This window comes from Trichosurus vulpecula, chromosome 4 (assembly GCF_011100635.1).
Source record: "Trichosurus vulpecula isolate mTriVul1 chromosome 4, mTriVul1.pri, whole genome shotgun sequence".
Classification (NCBI taxonomy): Eukaryota; Metazoa; Chordata; class Mammalia; order Diprotodontia; family Phalangeridae; genus Trichosurus; species Trichosurus vulpecula.
In genome coordinates this window covers 193,851,825-193,876,331 of record NC_050576.1, presented here as the reverse complement: position 1 = coordinate 193,876,331, position 24,507 = coordinate 193,851,825, and the positions used below count along the sequence as shown (strand labels likewise).

Genomic DNA, 24,507 nt, shown 5'->3' with positions numbered 1-24,507 from the left:
CGGCCTTCACCCTGTGTGTGTGTGTGTGGGGGGAAGATGAGGAAGGGGGAGGATGCCTGCACAATGGCAGAAATGGGCCTATGCAACTGTAAGCCAAAATCTTCATGGATAAAAAATATTATTGTGAGGAAAGCCTTTGCCAAGCATTTGCTGCATAAAGGTAACAAGGGGCACCATAATTCATTGGTGGCTCTGGGGATCCCAAATGCTTCCTTTAAGTCTCAGCTAAAACCTATTTTTTTGCAAGAGGCCTTTTTCTGGTGTGTGTGTGTGTGTGTGTGTATTTCTGGGATAGTATGTCCTAGGTTTGTTGGGAAAATGTTCTATTGCTACCTTTCTTATCATAGTATCTCATTATACATCTCTTTTCTTTGCACTAAAAAATTAACAAAACCAACAATTTTTAAGAGCATGGACTAAATGTAAATGGTTGTTATTATCACTATTATTACATGCTAACCTCCAAGGGAGATGGCCTGTAGAGCTGCATCCAAGATATCTTATAAAACATCCTCTAGGACTTGCTCCACACAATAGGCAACAGATTTGAAGGGTAACTTCTGTCCAAGAATACCTTCTCATCTACTTGCACAGTGACTGAAATTCCCACTATTAGAATATTCCTTTGTATTGAGGCACTAACTGTAGAGGTAAGGGGATCAAAGTGGGAGACCCCTTTTAAAATGCAAACATTCATCTTCCCTGGAGAGGTAAGACATTAACTCATTAACACATTCACTGGAGCAGGGAGTCTTACATTTGTGTGGGTGGCATAGACCCCTTTTTGCCTATGGATGATTCCTTTTCAGAATTTTTAAAAAAAATTCTTAGTTGAGAAAACTGGGCAGGGGGATTTTTAGAGCAAGTTTCTCCATGGAAGGCCTAATCTTCTCAAATATGAAGAGAACCGAGTCAAATTTATATGAATATGAGCCATTCCCCAATTGCCAAATAGTAAAAGGATAGGAACAGGTAGTTTTCAGATGAAGAAATCAAGGCTACCTATAGTCATATGAAAAGATGCTCTAAATCACCAATGATTAGAGAAATGCAAATTAAGAGAAGAACTTTGAGGTACTACCACTACCTCATACCTAACACATTGGTTAGTATGATAGAAAAGGAAAATGACAAATGTTGGAAGGGATGTGGGAAAACTGAGACACTAATGCACTCTTGGTGGAGTTGTGAACTGATCCAACCATTCTGGAGAGCAATTAAGAACTTGTAGACCCGGATGTTCGGACTTTGTTAAACTCTGGTAACTATGCATCAAGATTTGAATCAGACAAGGTCTGTCTGTTGATGTTTGTAATTTGTTTGTATTTGCTCTGAAGTTCAGGGTGCTGGCTTTTTCCCCTGAACTAAGTGAATGATATTTGCATGTTCCATTAAAGTAAGGTTGTTAGCCCCCTTAGTGTTGCTTTCCTTAGTAAAGCAGATCAAAAGAACCTATGTTGGCAGCTTTCTGTGTGCTGGTTGTTGGTGGGTCTTACACCCCTGCAGCAGCTGCTAGCAGAATGTTGCAACAACTGGCATAGAAGAGTGTGTGGCAGCAGAGGAGAGGGAACCCTCCTCACAGTTCCAGGGCAGAAAAGAGTGCTTGTGGTCACTTCTACACCAGAGCACAGGCCAAGAGAGGAGTAAACACCTCTCCTTAGATCATACCACTTTAGAAGAACTGAAAACTTACAGGCCCCTAGAAGTATCTCTGAAAACAGCTGCACAAAACCCCTGAAGCTTGGGATAGTACACCCGCCACACTGGAAGAGTTAAACAGTAAAATAAAAAGTAAAAAGTAAAATAACTGGCCAGAAAAATGAGCAAACAGCAGAAAAAAGTCAAAGTATAGAATCCTACTTTGGTGACAAAGAAGATCAAAACATACACTCAAAAGAAGACAACAAAATCAAAGCTCCTACATCCAAATCCTCCAAGAAAAATATGAATCGGTCTCAGGCCATAGAAGAGCTCAAAAAGGATTCTGAAAATCAAGTAAGAGAAAAGTAGAGGAAAAATTGGGAAGAGAAATGATAGTGATGCAAGAAAATCATGAAAAACAAGCTTGCTAAAGGAGACCCAAAAATACTGAGGAAAATAACACCTTAAAAAACAGACTAGGCCAAATAGCAAAAGAGGCCAATGAGGAGAAGAATGCTTTAAAATCATAATTGGCCAAAGGGAAAAAAAGGTCTGAAAGCTCACTGAAGAAAATAATTCCTTAAAAATTAGAATGGAGCAAATGGAAGCTAATGACTCTATGAGAAATCAAGAAAATGTAAGACAAAACCAAAAGAATGAAAAAATAGAAGACAATGTGAAATCTCATTGGAAAAGCAACTGACCTGGAAAATAGATCCAGGAGAGATAATTTTAAAATTATTGGACTACCTGAAAGCCATGATCAAAAAAAGAGCCTAGACATCATCTTTGAAGAAATTATCAAGGAAAACTTCTCAGATATTCTAAGAACCAGAGGGGAAAATAGAAATTGAAAGAATCTACTCATCACCTCCTGAAAGAGATCCCAAAAGGAAAACTCCCAGGATGTTATAACCAAATTCCAGAGTTCCCAGGTCAAGGAGAAAATTTGCAGGCAGCCAGAAAGAAACAATTCAAGTATGGTGAGCCACAGTCAGGATAACACAAGATTTAGCAGCTTCTACATTAAGGGATCAGAGGGCTTGGAATATGATATTTTGGAGGTCAAAGGAGCTAGGATTAAAACCAAAAATCACCTACTTGGAAAAACTGAGTGTAATTAGTAAGAGGGAAAAATTGATATTCAATGACATAGAGGAATTTGATGCATTCTTGTGAAGAATAGAATTTTTCTAAATAGAAAAATCTACTTTCAAATACAAGACTCAAGAGAAACATCAAAAGGTAATCAGGCAAGAGAAATCACAAGGGGCTTAATAAAGTTAAACTGCTTACATTCCTACACGGAAAGACGGTATTTATGACTCATGAGACTTTTCTCATTATTAGGATAGCTGGAGAAAATACATCTAGACAGAGGGCACAGAGTTAATTGAAAATGAAGGGATGATATCTAAAAAATAAAATTAAGGGGTGAGAGAAGGGAGAAGGAGAAAGGGAGAGGTAGAATGGGGTAAATTATCTCAAATAAGAGAGGCAAGAAAAAGCTTTTACAGTGGAGGGGAAGAGGGGGGAGGTGAGAGAGAATGAGGGAACCTTACCTCTCACTGGATTTGGCTTAAGGAGAGAATAACATACACATTCAATTGGGTATGGAAATCTATCTTGCCCTACAGGAAAGTGGGAGGGAAGGGAAGAAAAGAGGGAGGGGGTAAAAGAAGGGAGGGCAGATTGGAGGAGGGGGTAATCAGAAGGAAACACTTTTGAAGAGGGACAGGGTCAAAGGAGAGAATAGAATACATGAGGGGGTAGGATAAGATGGAGGGAAATATAGTTAGTCTTTCACAACATGACTATTATGGAGGTGTTTTGCATGACTACACATGTATAACCTATATTGAATTGCTTGCCCTCTCAATGAGGGTGGGTGGGGAGGGAAGAAAGGAAAGAATTTGGAACAAAGTTTTAAAAAATGAATATTAAAAATTGTTTTTACATGCAACTGGGAAATAAGATACACAGGCAATGGGGTATAAAAATCTAGCTTACCCTATAGGAAAATAGAAGGGGAAGGAGATAAGGGGTGGGGTTAATAGAAGGGAGGGCAGACTGGGAGAAGTGGTAATCAGAATGTACACTTATGTGGTGAGGTGAGGGGAGAGATGGGAAAAAAATGTGGAACTCAAAATCTTGTGGAAGTGAATGTTGAAAACTAAAATAAATAAGTAAATTGAATGTGGGGAAACAAAAAAGAACTAGGTCCAAAGGGCTACAAAATTGTACATACCCTTTGACACAGAAATACCACACTCAGTTTGTATCCCAAAGAGAAGAAAAAAGGAGAAGGGACTATATGTACAAAAATATTTATAGCAGCTCTTTTTTTTTATGGTGGCAAAGAATTGGAAATTGATGAAATGCCCATCAATTGGGGAATGGCTGAAAAAATTATGGTATGTGATTGTGATGAAATACTATTGTACTATAAGAAATGATAAGCATGATGCATTCAGAAAAAACCTGGAAAGACTTGCATGAACTGATGCAAAGTAAAATAAGCAGAACCAGGACAACATTGTATACGGTAATAGCAATATTGTACAATGATCAACACTGATTGACAATTATTCTCAGCAATACAAAGATCTAAGGCAATTCTGAAGGACTTATGATGAAAAATGCTATCCACTACCACATGAGGAACTGATAGAATCTGAATGCAGATCAAAGCATACTGGGTTATTTTTTTACTTTATTTTTCTTGGGTTGTTTTTTTGGGGGGTGGTCTGTGTTTTCTTTTACAACATGACTAATGTGGAAATATATTTTGCATGATAGCACATATATAACCTTTATCAAACTGCTTGCCATCTTAGGGAAGGAGGAAGGGTGGAAGGGTAAGAGAGAATTTGGAACTCAAAACTGTAAAAAATGAAGATTAAAATTGTTCTTATTTGTAATTGGGCAAAATAAAATATTAATTTTTTTTTAAAAAATCACAATTGAAGGAAATGTTATTACCATTAAGGTTTATCTGGGCCTGGGACCTCTCTGCCCCTCCACCCCATCCCACTCCTCAAACACAAAAAAATCCAAAAAAGAAAATGCTCCTTCTATAAACTTCATGTTATTTTATATAAATTCTCAATTCCTCTCTTGTATAGCAAGGACTAAGTAAAGTTTGAGCAGCATTTATCCTGGAAGTAGCTATAACTTGGGGCATGTTAGCCAAGCAGACTGTCCCTGAGGAGCTCTGGGTTGGTCTTTGCTATGAAGGTCAGGTGAGGGTGAGTCCTAAAATCTTTGAGAGAAATTCTCTAAGAATGAACCTACTCCAACTGTACCACTTTCTTCATTCAAGCTCATCTCACTTCCTAGCTGCTACAGGCAGCTTCTTGATCAAGCGGAGGAAAAGTTTTTTATTTTTTAAAGCCCTAATAAACAGCTCTTATTTCTCTTCCCTTTCAGGATGTTTGTTCCCATTAAGAAGAGAACAAGGTACTAACAGGTTCAAGGCATGACTGACTGCCCCAGTAAATCTTGTTTCCTCCAGGAAGCCTCATTTGAATAAGCACAGAAAAGACTGCTTAATTTCCAGCCTATTACCCCCCATTCTCTTCTTGGGCCTTAATTACCATCAGCAATTATCTGCAGCACCCCATTCAATAAAATTGCAGGAGAAGAGAAAAGTAAAGGTTTTTTTCCCTTCTATTTTCTACTTAAAATATACATATACATATATGTGACATTATTGGGCAGATATTTTATAATAAGCAAGCATTTTTATCCTGGGTAGTACTGCATCCTGAGGAGGGTCAAACACACTCAGGGTCTCATAAATGAACTGCCTTTTCAGTGAAATCAGTTCCATGCAGCAGAACTCAACTTCCTTGGGCCAACTGGGAAGGAAGTTATTTCTGGTCTAGGATGGGCCTCTGGGGAGGGAGTTGAGAGGGTGGAAGTGGGAGGAGGTACCAAAGTATTTGTACTTCACTGTTAGAAAACCAAAAACAGTAATACCTTGTTCATCTGGAACTGCTAAATGGGGAGCGATAGAAGGCCAGACTAAAATAATGAAAGATCTAAAATACAATCCATCTCTGATCCTTTGGTAATAACATGGGAGGAAATAAATAAGGGAAAGGACCATGCCTTGGAGGGTGCTGAAAACCAATTAGCAGGGGAAGGGGCAAGAACCGATGGGTAAGTTTCCTAGGGGAACACTTTTTTATACTTTCCAATACATATAAAAAGGGCAGCTGAGGGCCTAAAAGAGCCCACTTTAAGGAATAATGATCACAACTACATAGTGCTTTAAAATTTGCAAAATGTTTGTAGCTCACAACAACCCTATGATGTTGGTACTACAGGTATGCTCAGCTTTACAAACGAAGAACCCAAGTCTCAGAGATTATGTGACTTGCTCAGGGTCAAATGATTAGTGTCAAAGGTGAGACTTGAAACCAGGTTTTCCTGACTCCAAGGCCATCTCTCTATTCTGGCCACATAGAGTTAAGAAATATTTAGAATAAGCCCATGTTATCTTACATGTTAGAGGTCATAAGGCTGCACTAGAGTGAGGTGGCCTTAGAGGTAAGAATATCTCTGGTCACATCCTGATATTAGAATGGTAGTACAGATTGTTTCATTCTTAATACGTGTATCTCCAACACCTAACACAATGCTGGCCATAGTTGGCACTTAATAAATGTCTGGTGATTTGACTGACTGCCAAATACTGGCCAGGTAAGTTTAGGCATGTCACTTAATCTCTCAGTGCCTTGGGCGATTTTATAGAACTAAGTTGAAAAGCAGGTTCCAACCTACCTTGTAAAGGGTGTTCCCTATCTGGAATTCCCTATACCAATAAAATTCCAGTTCTGGTCCAAAATAATTTACATGCCAGTAATGAAGACTGCCATCAGCTGGGACTGGCACACAGCAGATATTTAATAAGTGATTTTTTGAATGGAAGGGGATAAAAATAGCTTATTTCCTACCTGGGTTAAACAGAACTCTACTCTTTTCAAGCCCCATTCCTTAGCTTGGCAAAGTCTTTTTTTTTTAAACAAAAGCAAGTCTTAGACCCAGGTCAGAATTATTAGTTTAAATTAGTGAAGTTTTATTATACTCAGAGTAGGCAGTGAGGAAACACAAGTTACTTTCTGTGATAGTATATTCTCCTCATTCTACTCACCTCACTTTGAATCAGTTCTTCTTAAGTCTTCTTAGGTTTCTCTGAAACCATCCCTTTCATCATTTCTTATATCATAATAGCATTGCATTACATTTATACCATATTATCATAATTGATACAGCCATTTCCCATTTAATGATCACTCACTCAGTTTCCAATTCTTTGCCACTACAAAAAGAGCTGCTATAAATATTTTTGTACATATGGATCCTTTTCCTCTTTAATTTCTTTGGGGTATAGGCCTAGTAGTGGTATTGCTAGGTCAAGGAATACACATAGTTTAGTAACTGTTTGGGACATAGATCCAAATTGCTTTCCAGAATCACAGGACCAATTAATTTATAGCTCTACCAACAGTGCATTAATGTCCCTGTTTTCCCACAGCCCCTCCAGCATTTGCCATTTTCTCTGTCACCTTCATTAATGTGATGGATATGAAGTACATGTATATGTTACAGGGATTTTGTTTTTGTTTTTCTTTTTGGTGGGATTGGGGGAAAGAATATATAGAAGGCAAAGAAAGTCAATGCTTATTAATTGGAAAAAAAATTAAAACTGAGTGGAAAGTTTGGGGGGTGGGAGGAGCCAGGCTGAAAGCTGTGATGATTGAAAGAGAGAAGAAAAAGGCAGATCATTTGTCCCACAGGGTTACAAAGATCTGCTTTCTCATTCACTGACCTTTCAAGCCATGCCCTGTGTCATCTTCACTGTCCTGCAGCAGAGTATAACCTCCTTGGGAAGGCATGTCTTTCCTCTCTCCTCCTATCTGGAATGGTTCTCCAGAATGGATCTGCTGGTTCCCAGCGTGGTCTTCCAACATGCTGAAGCTTGGTCTTTGCTCAGCCATCCTGGTTAGAGAGTTGCCTGGGAAGATAATGCAAGGTGGGGTGGGGGTGGGGGAGAGAAAAAGCAATCACACTCTGAGCCTTCAGAGGTGTCTGAAGAAAATTACCTGCTAGAGCGGACGCTTATTTCCCCACTACAAGGGGCCCACCACCCACTGACCTCCTGGATCCTCTGGCAGCTCAGCCCCTTCTCCATCAGGCATTGTTTGTGACCATGCCTCTTGTTCTAGCTCTCTAAGTGATAGTGCTTAACGTATTCTCTCTTTAAGTCTGTCAGTGAATTAGTAGTAACTAACAATAATTTATGCCAGTGGTTCCCAAACGCTTAGAGAATGAGGGCTCTTTTCAAAAAAATTTTAAAACTCCATGATAACCCATACTATTAGCATCCATTGATTGAGAAAATGCAGAAGGGCAAAACTAAATGACTTCTGTAATGCTTTAAAATGACTTTGTATTTTATTCCCCATAATAGCCAAAAGAAAGGTCTCATTTCGTTCTAAACGGCCAGGAAAAAATGTTTGCTGTTAGATATAACCAAGGCTCAAATCACAGCTCTGACACTAATTAATGAATGAATGACTCAATCATCAACAAGCACTTAGTAATCACTTACTATGTACCATGCAGTGTACCAGGTAAATACAAAGGTGTACAAATGCAAAGAATCAAACAGCTCCTGCCCTCAAAGAGTTTATATTTTAACAGGGGATACAACATGTAGATAAAGAGGTACAAGAATACCCAAGATACAGACAGAGTAGATGGAGGGAAAGACAGCATAACCATTGTATAACTCAGTAAATGATCTCAGAAAGTTGCTGAGGCTGAAAAAGTCATTAGCCAAGTAGTTAATGAACCTTTCTAAACTCAGGCTGGTCCTTATAACAGACACACAATCTACCAAGGGGTCCAAACTTTTCATCTTGGTAGGGCTTGTTTAAGAAAGCAGAGTTACTTCCATGCCATGATAAAGTACTGGAAGAGGCTCATATTTTTTATATAGCTTTTTAGCTTTTCTCTCTTCATTTCATTAGTTGTTCAATATTAGATATTGACACTTTCCCTAATCTCCTGTGCTATCTCTTATGCATTAAAATACAAAGGTCTTATCAGCATCTTATACTACATACCACAATAAATTAAAAGTGGATAAACAATTTAAATAAGTCACACTGTTAAGAAAAATGAAACTGGAAGGTTACATTATTTACAACTGCGGACTGTGGAGGAATTGATAATGAACATGAGGCAGAGGAAATTTTAAAAGATAGAAATAGACAATTTGATTATATAAAACTAAAAAGCTATTGCACAAACAATATTAATGCAGCAAGAATGACAAGAAAAGATGTAGGCTGGGATTTTTTTTGCATTAAATATCTCTGCTAAAATTGACATCTAAAACCTATAGGGAATTGACATGAATTTATAACTTTAGGAGACATCCACCAATAGATGTGTGAATTTATAACTTTAGGAGACATCCACCAATAGATGTGTGCTAAAGGATATGTTAGAGCAGCTAGGTGGGCCTGGAATCAGGAAGACTCATCTTCTTCAGTTCAAATCTGGCCTCAGACACTAGCTGTGACCCTGGACAAATCGCTTAACCCTGTTTGCCTCCATTTCCTCATCTGTCAAATAAATTGGAGAAAGAAATGGCAAACCACTTCAGTATCTCTACCAAGAAAACCCCAAACTGGATCATGAAACGTTGGACACAACTAAAACAACTGAACAACAACCAATGGTGAAGACAAAGGACATGATGTTGGGAAAGACTGAACACAAAAGGAGAAAGGGACAGCACAGGATGAGATGGATAGACAGCATCATGGCAGGAATAAACATGAGTTTGGACAGACTTCAAGAGGTAGTGGAGGGCAGAATGGCCCAGCGTGTTATGGTCCATAGGGTCATGAAGAGTCAGACATAACTGAACGAGTGAACAATAAGAACAATAATGTAGGCTATGAAGTTTTATTTTCATAATTGTAATTTTTATTAATATCTTTTGCTCTTATTCTACCTTTATTTCTAAATATATTCCCCTCACTCCATTCTACACCCTATTTAGAAAGCCATCCCTTATTATAAAAAAAATTTTAAAAAGGAAGATAAGGGGAAAATTTCCCCCAACAATTCTGAAAAAATCAACATGTCAGCAAAATATGGTAGTATGTTTAATTTTCCATACCTATGAAAAGAAAGAACTGAAATGCATTTTTTCATCTCTTCTTTGGAGACAAGTCTGACACTTTGGAGACAACTCAAGAAGACCCGAGTTCAAATCCTGCCTTTGAGATGTACTGGCTGTATGATCTTGGGCAAGTCACTTAACCTTTCAGCCTCGATTTCCTTATTTGTAAAATGAGGTAGTTGGACTCAATGGATTCTAAGGTCTCTTCTAGATTAAAATCTATGATCAGTTAGGATGCTTAAAAGCCTTTAAGAGTTACTGCTAAAAATTTCTAGGAGAACAATGAATAGTAATTCTCTGAAAACTTTAAATCACACCTTGACAAAAACTGAAATGGAGACTATTAAATGTGCCTGTCTATATCAGCCTCCTGGACATTTCAGTCCCAGAATGTAGAGAACAAGACAGGATTTCCTTCCTTCCTCTATAATAAGCTACAGCTTTGGTCTGAGTGAATGTTATCATTCTGCAACAATAAATGTTTTTGACCGCTGTACAAAATAACAAACTGCATGGATACTCCAAGATTGTTGGTTGTAATATGGCAAAAGAGGCACAGAGTTTTTAATTAATCACATTTGGAACAGAAACAGTGCTGCTGAGAAAACTGGAGCAGGTGGCATTCTTTAGACAGACACAACTTCCCATGGTTTAATGCAGAGTAACATCGAATACGGTCAAGTTTAACATGAACCATGCCTCTCTATCTCACAATAAAGATTGGGTCAGTGGCTCCCTTAATTTTTCAGTATCTAATAGCCACAAGCTGATGGGGACCAGAAATACATGCCTATGTTCTAAAATGTGACTAATGATGATCTGACATAACAGAAAGTGGGGTATGCCACCACAGAAGGGCAGTTTGATGGAGAAAACAGAAGGTCAGTCAGGGAGAACTGAGTTCAAGACCTGCCTCTGACACACATTGTTTGTATGACCATAAGCAAGTTACTTAGCCTTTTAGTCAACTAGCATTTACTAAATACTTACTATGTGCCAGGTACTATGCTAGGTGCTGAGGATAAGGGCAAAAATTACAACACCTCCCCCCCCACCCCAAACAACCACTACCACAACTACCAGGGCTTGGTCTCACAGCCTAATGGGGAAGCAAACAACTACGTATAAGGGCAGCCAGGTGGCACAGAGAAGGAAACGGCAAACCACTCCAAGAAAATCCCAAAAGTAGTCAGTTGTCAGCAAGGAAAGTGGGCTCACTCTGGTTTGCTGAGAAAGAACTAAGAGGAGAACCTGCCTCACTTAGAAGGAAGAGAGAAAAATAGGGGAGGTGATGGGGGACCTTACAAATAGTTTTCTCATCATCCTGCCAAGAGTCTTTCATTTCAGGACATAGTAGATCTGAAAGAACTTAAGATCTGGAATCTGAGGATCTGTGTTCAAGTCCTGGCTTGTTCCATTACCAACCATGACCTTGGGAGAGTCTGAATCTTGTGTTTTTCACATGCAAACAGGGATAAGGATATTTCCACAGCCTATCTCATAGGGTTCTGGTGAGGAGCAAATGATTTGTAACCATAAAGTGCTAATACAAATGTGAGCCATTGCTGGAGCCTTCATCGCCAGTCATCTTGCCTTTTGTCTTGCTGGACTCCAATGACTCTGGAGGAGACAGCGAGGCTGATGTCTTTGTGTAGATCTGCCTCACTTAAATCTAACTCACTTGCAAGTCAAGACGTCACTCCTGCGATGTCATTGGTTCTCTTGGACAATGAAGGATGAACAACAGTACTGCTATTTTAGAGTTGTGTTGATATAGACATATCTTTACATGTTATATATTATTGACATATATCAATATTATATATGTATATATATACACACACACACACACATATGCATGTTCCTATAGCTTTTAAAATCACCTTTCTTTACCAAGATATGCCTTCTCCCCTGCCTTGTCCCAGACAGCCATCCCATAATAAAAAGAGAGGAAGAAAGAAAGAAAAGAAAAAAAAGCAGCAAAAGTAGCCAGTACATCAACCAAATCTGACATTATATGTTGTGTTCCATGGTTACAATCCTCCACCTTTTCAAAGAAGCAAAGATTCTCATATCTCTCCTTTGTGGTCAGCCACTGACCATTTAACTATTGGGAAATGGCTTTTGAGCTTATGTTAAATTAAATAATTTAGTTCCCTGATATCTTGAATATCAGAAATAATTAATGTATAGCTTTTTTTCCCCTAATAGACCACTTCCTTTCCTCAACCAAGTTGTGTTTTGCTCATACAAAACCTTTTTAAATTTCTTACAACTGAAATTATTTATCTTCTGTAATTGTCTCTATAGAGGTAGCTAGATGGCTCAGAGATAGAGCACTGTGCCTGTAATCAGGAAGATCTGAGTTCAAGTCCTGCCTGAGATACTTACTGGTTTGTGACCCTGGGCAAGTCACTTAACAATGTTTGCCTTAATCCACTGGAGAAGGAAATGGCAAACCACTTGAGTATCTTTGCCAAGAAAACGCCATAGACAGAGTCAGACACAACTAAATAACTGAACAATAACTGCCTCTATCCCTCATTTGGTTAAGAATTCTCCTCCTGGCCATAACTGTGACAGATACCTGATGTGTTTTTTTTTTCCTAATTGTTTTCTAATGTGACTTTTAACACTTAGGCCATGTTTCCATTTTGAGCTTATTGTGCCATATGATGTATTGCTATAGAGCTAATTTATTCTAAACTGCTTTCCAGTTTCCCCAGAAATTCTTGTCATAGAGGAAGTTCTGTACCAAGTAATTTCTGCCCTTGAGTTTATTGATCACTGGGTTGTTAAATTCAATAATTTCTAATTCTCTTTTTAAAAGTTTCTTGATAGCTTTTGGATTTTTTTAGTCACCCAGATTTTCAAATGTATCGCCCTCCATTTCCCCCTCTTAGAGAGCCATCTTTTACCACAAAAAATGAGAGAAAAATAAACAGTACAGCAAAACTAACCAAGACATTGAAAAGAATCCAAAAACCCATGGGTCCTCCATCTCTCATGGCTGTTCTCTGAGGCCAACCTTGGCTCTGCAGCATCAATTGTGATTATTTTGTTACCATTCTTTCTGTTTATATTGTTGTAGGCGTATATATATTTTTTCTGGTTCTTCTTACTTCCCTTTGCAGCAGTCCCTATAAGTCATCCTATTCTTCTCTGTGTTCATCATATTCATCTTTTTACAACAGTAATACTCCGTTCCCTTCATTATTCAATGTCCTCTAAGGTGTAAGTATCAAACGCACTGCCTACTGGCACACTGCCAAGTGTGGCCAGAACCAGATTAAAATGAAATTGGGAAACATTTAACAAAATGAAAAAAAATACAACAGAACATAAATAATAACAACGTATGGTTTTCTAAGTCAATACGTAGCCCAATATGTATGGCTTAATGGCTCCATTTCTATTTGAATTTGATATTACACTGCTCTAAGGTGCCTTCTAAATGGATGATCTCATGATTTATGATCTTTTGATCCTAGGTATACACAAATAAATTATGATATATAAATAATTATGTGTATATATGCATGTGTATATGTATATGTATACATATATACACACATACCTACACTTACACATAGATACACACGTATGCTAGGAGGTGCAGTGGATAGTGTATCAGGCCTGTGACCCTGGGCAAGTCATTTTATCCTGTTTGCTTCAGTTTCCTCATCTGTAAAAGCTGAAGAAGGAAATAACAAACCACTCCAGGATTTTTGCCAAGAAAACCCCAAATAGGGTCATGAAGAGTCAGACACAACTGAAAAAAATGACTCAACAACCACGAAAAGATCCTAGGTATCAAAAGTTGTTTAGTTCTTTCCCAATCAATGGGCACCTAGTCTGTGGCTGTGAAAAAAAGTGCTGCTGTAAATATTTTTAGGCATACATAGCCATCCTTTGACCATTTACCTCCCTGAAGAATGCCTAGCAGTGGAATATTCAGATAAAAGGGTATTGATATTTGAGTCATAATCTTCACATAAATTGCAAATTATTTTATAGAATGATTGGATTAATTCACTGCTGTGCCAACAAGGCATTAGTATTCCAGTCTTTCTCCCAGTGACTCCACCACTCATTCTTTATCTGGTTATGTTTGTCAATTTGCCGAATGTGAGGCAAAACCTCAGAAATGGTTTGTTTGAATTTCATTTATAATGATTTAGAGCATTCTTTCATATGATTGTTAATTGCCTGCTAGTTTTCTGAGAACTGTCTATGCGTATACTTTGACTTATTTTATTGAGGAATGGCTTTTGGTCTTACATATTTCTGTTCATTGCCTATCTATCTTGACTATCAGATTCTTATTAGAAATATCTGATAACAAGATTTTCCCCAGCTGACTCCTTCCTTCTCAGTCTAGTTATATCAATTTTGTAAATGGAATGCAAAAGCTTTTAATTTCATGTAGTTAAAATTATCTATTTTATCTTTTGTGATCACCTTTTAAAAACAAAGAAACAAATGCCCAAATGAGGTAAATACCTCTGTACACACATTGTGGGGGTTCTGCCTTACAAACTCCTGTAATTCAAAGGAAATAGAAAGGACAGTTGTGAGATCAAGAGGTCAAAGTCTACTTCCTCAAAATTTTACCTTTCTAAAATTTTCCATTACATTTTAATATTATACTTATCATGAGAGTTAAGGTGGCATATTGCATAGAGTACCAGCCAGAAAGAGCTGGGTTCAAATTCTGCCTCTGACAGATGTTAGCCCGGTGAATACTGACAAGTTACTGAGCCTTTCAGTGTCCAAGGAAACTCTCCAAGATTATGAGGGGAAGGCAAACTGCTAAACTATGGAGACAGTGGTGTTTTGACACTGAGTTCTCTTCACAGATGAAATCCTAGCTCCAGACCTAAAGCCATAACTAAGGCAGAGTGATCAGAGCTTTATCCCGGGGTGTCAAGAGCTAGAGGAGAGAACAGTACTATCCCTCTTTCAGGGCCCACTTTCTGCAACAAGGACCATACCTCCAAACCCGTCTGTTGCCTCTCCCTCACCTCCTCCTCCTAGAGGTTGCTCAGCATAACTGCATCCAACTAGGGCAGATTATTCTTTAGTCCTCTGTGTACCACCATCTTACTCTCTAGTGTTATATTCAATTTGAGGGGGAACATTTACATGTATATATATATATATATATATATATATATATATATATATATATATATATATAATGTGTGTGTATATATACAAATACACATATCTGCATATACACATAAAATACAGAGAATATACATTCTAAGCCATTATAGAAATATTTTCAAAAGCATATATCTATTTATGTATGTACATACATTTCTCCCACCAATATTTTTTCTGCTAATAAATAAAAAGTCCACATAAGACGAGGTGGTACTATAGATACAGATCTATATATCGATCTAGAGGTATAGATATACAGATACATACATATGTATGTGTGTGTATATACATACACATACATATGTATGTGTGTGTATATACATACACATACATGTACATACATATATATGTGTAGTAATGCCTCTTTTATGCGTTTTTTAAATTCTATGTGTTGGACCATCTCCAGTCATCCTGATCTATATCTGCCCACTAGACCCAGATGGCTCTGGAGGAGAAAGCAAGGCTGGTGACTTTGCACAGCCCTCCCTCACTTAAATCAAATTCATTTGCAAGTCATGGCATCATCTTCCTGATGTCATGGTCCTCTTCAAGAATGAATGATAAACCACACACAAATTCTATGTATGCATGTACCTGTATATGTCCATACCTTTTACATACATATCCATCCATTTATGCTTTTAAGTACTTGGATGTTATGCAGTTCCGAGTGTGTGTGTGCGTGTATAAAGTATGAGATTATTTTACTGCCGGTGGTGTCTCTAAATAAAACATAGTGGAGTTTCCTTGTTTACCCTTTTGACCATGCCCATTCTCTACTATTGCCTTTTTCTGAGATCATCATTGCTACCTATGTTTTTTGAGTTCATCTAAAGCAAACTTAAATTCTGTTCCACCGCATTTCAACATTATGTGAATATTTATTCTTTAATTATGTCTCTTGTAAACAATGTATTGTTGGATTCTTTTTAATCTAGCCTACTATTCTCTTCCATTTTATGGGTGAGGTGAGTCCATTCATATTCACCCTTATTTTTTGTTAATTCTATTTTCATTTCCATCATATGTTTTTATTACTTTCCTCATTCTTTGCCATCATCTTTCCTTTTACAACAGACGGCAGTAAAAGAGAAGTATGATTAAGAGTAGTGATAAAACACTGAAACAATCCATGTCCATTCTGCTGCTCTTTCTCTCTTTTTCTCACCCAGACTCCAGTTCACTATTCCTTACCCTTTCTTTCATTTTTTAAACCCTAATTTAAAACCCACTCTCTGACACTGAAGATTGTTTTGCTCATGATTATTCCTTCCCCTAGTTTATTTCTCCCTCTTAAATACTCTTCTACTGCCTCTTGTCTCTAAGTAACCCTCCTTTGACTTACTCAGATAAGAGTGAGGTTCATTAGATGTCTGCTCCCATCTTTCCATGTTAGTATATGCTGCTTCTTACACACCCCACATATTAGAAATAACAAGTTCCACTTCTCTCCCTCCTACTTTTTCTATCCAACCCTAAAACCAACCAAATAGAACTAGGCCCTGTATTAGGAGGGCAGAGTTTATAATCTCAAAGAGGATCATATATATGTCTGAAAGGTTCGGAACCGCTGGATATAAGAAACTCTCAAAGTAGGAGGCAGAAGAATCAAAGCATATATTTAGGCTCCACAGTAACCAACCCATGAACCAGCATCCCCATTTTGACATATTGATCAAAAGCTTCCAGGCCCAATAAGTACGCCTTACAAGAGTAACCAGGAGGCTACAGAGAAGCATGATGGTGTAAAGCAAAATCATGCTTCCCCCTCTATGGTAAAAAGATTACCCACTGGCCTCAAGTCCTTGTTCAGCTTCCCCCCGTGGGTCAGCTCTGCTACTGGCAGCTCCTGCTTCAGCTTCGGCTTCGGCTGTGGCTGTGGCTGTGGCTGTAGCAGCCTCTGGCTCCAACGGAAGCTGTTTTTAACCATCCGGCTTCTGCGGGGGTGTAAGGTACGCCGGGGAAAGCACAGGTTCTTTCAGTCTGCTTAAGCAAGGTGAAGGGGTTGACCAGGAAAGCACAGGTTCTTTCAATCTGCTTAAGCAAGGTGAAGGGGTTGACCGGGAAAGCACAGGTTCTTTCCATCAGCTTAAGCAAGGGAAGCAAGGTGAAGGGGCCAACAAGCTTACTCCAGTCCAACATACAAACAGCATTCAGTTCAGGGGAAAAAGCCAAACTAGTCAAGGGCACTTGTTGACTAAGTGCTAAGGAGCCCATTTTTGGTTACCAACACAGGCCCCCATATTTATCTTATATAACCATTTCTTTCGAGCTTGAAGACATTAGAGTTCTGAAGAGATAGTTGCTTCTTCTTACCCATTAGAATGTAAGCACATCATCACTATAAAGCTCTTTTCAAATGCTCTAAACTCTTTGGAGCATTTTTTTGGTGGATTTCTCTTGATTTCTGTGTTTTCATTTCCAAGTTTCTATTCAGCTCTGGTCTTTTCATCACACATTCTTGAAAGTCTTCTATTATATTAAAGATCTATTTTTTTCCTGTAGGATTATACTCACTTTTTAAAGGTTAAGTAATTCTTGGTTATAAGCCTTTATATTTTGCCTTCTACAATGTCATATTCTAAGATATTCTCTTCTTTTTATATAGTAGCTGCCAAGTCTTGTGTGATCCTGATTATGGTTCTTTGGTACTTGAGCTCATTCATTCTGACTATAATATTTTTTTCCTTGACCTAGAAACTATAAATATTGGCTATGGCATTCATTGGGGTTTTACTCAGGATATAACTGGGGGATCCTTTCTCTTTTCATTTTGCCCTCTGGTTCTAACAGTTCTGCTCAGTTTTCACTGATGATTTCTTGAAATATGGCATTCAGACTTTGTTTTTTAGTTATGGTTTTAGGAAGGTCTGATTATTCTTAAATCATGATTTTCCCAGTAAGTTGTTTCTGATAGTGGATACTGTACGTTTTCTTTGAATTGATTAGCTTTTGATTTTGTTCTAAAATTTCTTGTTACCTCACTGAGTTCTGTTTAGTCCATTCTGATTTTCAGAGAGTTCATTACTTGGGTAAAATTTTCTACCTTCTGTTCTGTGCCATTTATTCTCCTTCCAATTATTTCCTCCAGAGCTCTCAGTTCACTCATAATTTCATGTTTATTTTTTACTTCATTTTTTCCCAATTACTCTTGTACTACCTATGGCCAAACCATTCTTTTTCCCGAGCATATGCTTGTAGTTGTGGAATTACTCTCTTTGTCTGGGTTTTTCTCTTGGGCATCTCTAGATCCATAATATTCCTTCAGAGTGCATGGCTACCTTATCTCTCATCCAACCACCATACATCCATGAAGGCATGGCATTTCTTTGTTTCATGTTTATTCTTTCCCAATCTAATATTCTAAGAGCAGAACTGCTGGGAGCAACAGATCCATCAAAGCGATCAGACACTCCACCAGCAACCAGAGCTGGTATCAGCAGCAGCCCTGAGATCTATTTAACCCAGCCCCAGCAGTAGGCTGACCCATAACAGAGAAATTGTGCCCTGAAAGGAGCCAGATCAGCTGAGCAGGGGGAAGCAACTCATCCATTATCAATGCCTCTCTCTTTGGTGAACTTTGTGGAGGCTCTGCAAAGCGAGGAAAGGACTCTCAAGGCCAGGAGTCCTGAAGTACCCCTGGCTCTAGGAGTTCCCTACATGCATGCCATACTCTTTGGGATTTTAAGTTTAAGCCCACTCTCTCTAGGGATGGTGTGTGTGTGTGTGTGTATGTGTGTGTGTGTGTGTGTGTGTGAAGAGTGTTTGGGAAGACTATTTTGTAACTACTGTTTTTTTGCTATACATTCCCAGTAAATGCCCTTCTGTAAAAGCTGATGTTAAATGATTAAATGAGAACAGGGAGATCATAAGTAATAGAAATCCTAACCCCTTAAGCTTATTCCTAGAACTCTGAGTCATTGCCCTCTGGGAAGAGAACCTCCAGCAGGAGTTTGGAGAGTAATCCCAGAAGGAGTGCTATCCTTGTAACCTAACCTGAGGTCTCTCTTCCCTAGCTCCTGGTCACAGCTCCTGAGCCACAAAGGCCCATGATGAGGCTGAGCAGTTCTTGGGAGAAAATTTTGATATTTTACTAGTTCTCAGTATAGTCTCAGCTGGGAAACACTGTAGTAGATGCTCTATAAGGATGGAGAATGGTATGCTGCCAGCCCTATTCATGGTGAATTTTAGTCTCCTGCAGAGAGATAACTGTACTTGGAGATGGAGTTTGATTGGGAACACAGAGATGTGAACAGAGCCCCAAGAGCTTCCAGTTCACTCTACTGCTAATACATTTTGACTTGGTGACACCGGGAAAACAGACAAGTAGAATCTAAGAATGATGGGGATGGACTTCTGAAATCAACTAGGCACAATCCTACCATTTTACAGGTGGAGAAAGAGTCCCTGAGAGGAAAAAGATGTTTTAGAAAGTATCTGGGTTTGGACGTGAACTTAAGTCTTCAGGTTTCAAGTATAGAGCTCTTCCTACAATAGCCCCTGAAGGTAGAGACTGCACCATGGAATTACAGAAGTCACAAGATTCTGCTTAGGTAGGCTTCTGGTCCCCTCTCTTCCTCAGGTCTTCCTAAGACATTTCAGTCTTAGACTCCAGTTAAAACTGTTTACAAAAAGCCAATTAACTGATCATTAATGTGTATTTCCCTCGGGATTCCTAAAGTAAAACTCACACATTTAGGTTGCTCACATACCCTATTCTGCACTGCCACAACATTTGAGCTGCAATAGAATCGCATTCCCTACCATGGGTTGGTTGGGATTAACTGATTTGGGATGATCCACTCCAACAGGAGGTCCTAAAGAATACCCTGCCCCTCACATATTCACCTCACTTCTAAGTCCAATAGTGCCATATCCTCCTCCTCATTCAGTGATTCACCTGGGCTTTATTCCCCAGTTACAGTAAAATTAGCAAAGCTTTTTCACAGGTTAAACATGCATACCCTTTCCCAACTGCACCACGGGGTAGGGAAGACTGTCATTTCTTAAAGGCAACAAGGCAAAAAGGCTGCTTTGAAGGACAGATGTCAGCTGTGATTACTAAAGGCAAGGGACTTTCTCCGACCTAAATTAGTCCTTACCCCAAATTAAACCATTCCTTCTGGAGGCGCTTCAGAGTTAAATTTCAGCCCAAATTTCATATGAGTGGGGTCTTGGTGAGTTTTGACTTTGTGTATGTCAAAGAGAGTGAGACCTTCCATCTTTTAGGGGAACAGTATCCATTCATATCCTAAATACACTAAAGCACAAGTTACGCTACCAGAGATCAAAGTCTGAAGCTGCATCTCATCTTTAGAGGGCAGCAAATACTTACTCTAATGAGACTATCTATATTAAGTTATGTGAAATTAGGCACCGACCGGTCAATGCAAAATGACTTGGAGGCTCTCCACTGTTTCTGGGACACTAAGAGACTGTCTGTGACTCAGCTGAATCATGAAACCACGAGCCCGGTGTATTTCTGGATTAAAGTAAAAACAATCTGCTGCTAATGTATCAGATAAAATAACCATCAGCATTATAAATGTATCTGTCTATATAGGATTAAATGAGTCTCAAGGAGAGGAACACCTGGAATTCGAAAACTATAATGAACGCGATTTTAAAAAAAAGTTTAGAGAACCTAGGGGTGTGCTGGAGCTGCTCAGTTTTCAATGTCAGCATTTATATTTCAGAAATTGGCAAACACTACAAATCAGGGCTTGATTTATTGTTTTGTTGATTGATGGCAAAAATGCTGATAATGCAGATTTAACCAAAGTATGTCACATGTACTTGTTCCCTCCAAAAGAGCTGGTTGTTAAACATTTACCACCTTATCCTTGAGAGTACCTCATTCTCATCTCTCTTTGCTCCAAAATCCTCTTAACACTAAAGTATTTAAAGTGTGAAGTAGAGAAAACTGGAGTGTAGATAGACAGTTAAGGGTTATTGAGAAGTAGGCCAAATTGTGCTTAAGTATCTGTTTTAAGACTTCCTCTTTAGGACTATCTATTTCATTCTTTAATATTTATAGTAACTGTAAGACATCCTATTTTTTTTTAAAGATAATTGAAGAGCATGGCAATCACCTCATTTAGCCATGCCTATGGGCAGTCTAGTTGTCCGAGCCAAGAGGCTACAGGCATGGCTCCATTCACATAATGATAGGTTATCTAATTGTTCAGATTGTATCTAAATATTTAAGTATCTGAGGGCAGCTAGGTGGTGCAGTGGATATAATGCTGGGCCCAGATTCAGGAAGACCCGAGTTCAAATCCAGCCTGAGACACGTACTAGCTGTGTGACCCTAAGCAAGTCACTTAACCCTGGTTTGCCTCAGTTTCCTCCTCTGTAAAATGAGCTGGAGAAGTAAATGGTGAACCATTCCAGTATCTTTGCCAAGAAAACCCCAAATGGGGTCAGGAAGAGTCGGACACGACTGAAATGACTCAACAATGACAAGATCTAAATATCTAAATTTAGATATAGATTGTATCTAAATGTCTAATATTATCTAATTGTTCAGATAAAGGACTTGGGTACTGATCTTGCAAACCTAATTTATGAAGTAATAGTAATCTTGCCCATGAATTCTCGATCATTATTGTTGGTCTAAATGAATATTTGTCTCCATAACTAGATTACAAGTTTCTCAAGGGCAAAGACTGTCTCTTCTTATTTGGTCCACGCTGCTCTTCCCCCGGGTATATTATACATGCTCAATAAATTCCAGTGGATTGGAAGCTGTAGACAAAATATGAATTTCAGTAGAGGCCTAAATTCTGAAATTGTGGTCATCATGGCTTCCCAGAAACGTTCTTAGAAATGAATCAGGATTTTTTTAAACTTAGATTTCCAAATAAGACACAGGATAATGAGATAGGAACTCACAAAGACAGCGGCATGCCAGTGAGAGCAGGGCTAATTCTGGGTCTCAGCCCAGTGAGAATGATAACCATTTATACAGAGACTGCAAACGAAAAACACTTCTCTTTAGAGATAAGAAAGTGACAATAGGCAGACTGCTGTGTCACTGCTAAAGTCACATTATCAGATTTAGAGTCAGAAAAGACCTTAAAGGTCATTGAGTCCAGTCTCCTCATTTTACAGATGAAGAAACTGAGGCCCAATTAATCAATCAACAAGCATTTATTAAAGGCTTTACTAGGCACTGTGCTAAGTGTTGAGGGCACAAAGAAGGGCAAAGCTCTCAAACAGCTTACATGCTAGAATAAGGCAAACAACTATATACACACAAGATAGGTATCAGTGTCTCAGACTGCACAGGGGTCAAGAAGGATGAGGATTTTAGAGAGTTCATTGCTGACTGCTAGGGAAAGAGTTTGCAGTTTCAGTTGAATGATGATAACGGAAGCCAGACTGCAGAGGTTTAGAAGAGAATGAGAGGACAAGAAGTGAAGACATCAATGTTAGGTAGTTTTCTCGAAGATTGTAGTTGAGAAGGGAAAAAAATACAGCTAGCAAGGATGGTAGGATCCAGTGAGAGGTTTTTTTTTCATTTTAAGGATGCGGGTGACATGTGAATGTTTGTAGGTAGTAGGGAAAGAGCCAGTAGATAGGGGAAGATTGAAGATTAGGCCCCAGAGAATGAAGTGACTTACCGACTGTCACATTGCTATTAAATGTCTGAAGTAGGATTTGAACCCCGGTCTTCTTGACTCAGGATAGAGTGCTGGGCCTGGAGTCAGGAAGACTCATCTTCCTGAGTTCAAATCTGGCCTTAGACACTTACTAGCTGTGTGACCCTGGGCAAGTCACTTAACCCTGTTTGCTTCAGTTTTCTCATCTGTCAAATGAACTGGAGAAGAAAATGGCAAACCACTCCACTATCTTTGCCAAGAAAACCCCAAGTAGGAGCACAAAGAGGCAGATATGACTGAAATGTCTAAACAACCACAACAATAAACTTGTCCATTATCCATTCAAAAATTAGCAAACTGTGCCTATATATTAAGAACCTAAGGTTCTTAATCTAAAGATGTTCTGAAATAGGTGGCTTCTATCCTTATTTACCTCTTTAATGAATCTATGCTCTCATTTCAGCAATAGGTACTCTCTCCACCAGTGCAGTTGATAATCCTTTTGTGTCTTTTCCTGTGCAATTTTCACCCATGACTTTCTATAATCTGCTATAGAAAAACTGCCCTAACAATCAGGAGTCTTTGAATCTTTTAATGTTTCTAAAGGACTGTCTATTGTCTTTCATTCTCACTCCTTGTCCGACCCTTTTCTTTTTCCGATCACTTGTGTCCTTGGTATTTCATGCCATTGATGACAATACGGCACCCTTACAATGCATCTTTCCATTGCCTTTAGGCTCACATGTAATTTTTATTCTTCTGACACTGTAGTGTTTCATGATTTTCAACTATGTAACACCGTTGGAAGAATACTGTCTTTAAGGCAGACGGCTATTGCCAAAGTAAACTTATAAGTGTTTAAAGCACTGTACATTTTCCCAAATGGGATCCAGCCCAAACTTTTATAAGTGGAATCCATCCCAATCTTCTACTCCTGATAACTGGGTCCAATTCATCATCTATCTGCACTGTGTAAAATACTGAAATGGGAACGATCAATAATCAATGCCTTGAGTGTTTTGCATTTATCAGCTGTAATTATCTTGATAGAATAAGAATAACTGTGTGATTTATAGGAAGAATACAGACCTGGGGAAAACCTGTGTGGAACCAAACTATAATGTAGTCCCAGGGAAGTGCCTGTGTTAGTTAACCTTAGATGTGTGACTAAATCATTATAAAGTGTGTATCTTAAGTATGTGACCATAATACTCATACCTATATATTACTCTTTATATTAAAATGATGAAGTAAGAAAGCCCTGTGAAGGGCTAATTGAGACATCATGAAAAGAACAAAAGACATCATAAAGTTAGGACATAAAGACCTGCAAAATGTATTCTTGCACCATAAATGAATCAGCTTCTAGAGGACTTTGTTGCATCAAACATGAATCAAGGGACCTAAAAATAACTGTGAATTTTTTATCTCAGGGTCTCAGACCGTACTGGGTGGACTCTAGACCTCATCTTTGTTTCTCTTAATAAAGGTTGGTTTCTTTGCCCAGAAAGGCTTCCCAGTTTCTTTCTTACAATACACACATTAAAGGATTAACTTAATCGATTATCCATTGAGCTGCATGTTATAATCTGGGCACTAATGCATTTTTCATCCACTTTGTTTTTCCAGTGCAGATAATCTCTGTCTGCCTTCTGGGGACTACATGGAATTTGATTCTGTGCACATATATTTTTCTGTGTATCACAGGTTGAGTTCCCCCATTAGTTGTTAAGCCAGAAAAGCTGATGCCTGGGGGGGGGGGCGTGTCACAATACCAATACAAGAAGAGTCAGTTTCCCATTGGCAGGTGTTTTAGAGGCAGTTATGTAGAAGACAAGATGCGCAGGTGGAGGAAGGAAGGGTCCTTCCTTATCCTGTTATAATGGA

The 24,507-nt window shown here is 38.6% G+C and overlaps 1 protein-coding gene across 12 annotated transcripts in view; it reads right to left on the bottom strand.

The window, feature by feature from the left end:
- MAPT (microtubule associated protein tau) overlaps positions 1–24,507 on the bottom strand; it is a 168,963-nt gene that overhangs the window by 95,980 nt on the left and 48,476 nt on the right. For all 12 annotated transcript variants that reach the window (XM_036754307.1, XM_036754306.1, XM_036754305.1 and 9 more), the window contains exon 2: positions 7,478–7,663. In XM_036754307.1, coding sequence (XP_036610202.1) covers positions 7,478–7,663 — 186 coding nt within the window. The remainder of the gene's footprint in view (positions 1–7,477; positions 7,664–24,507) is intronic.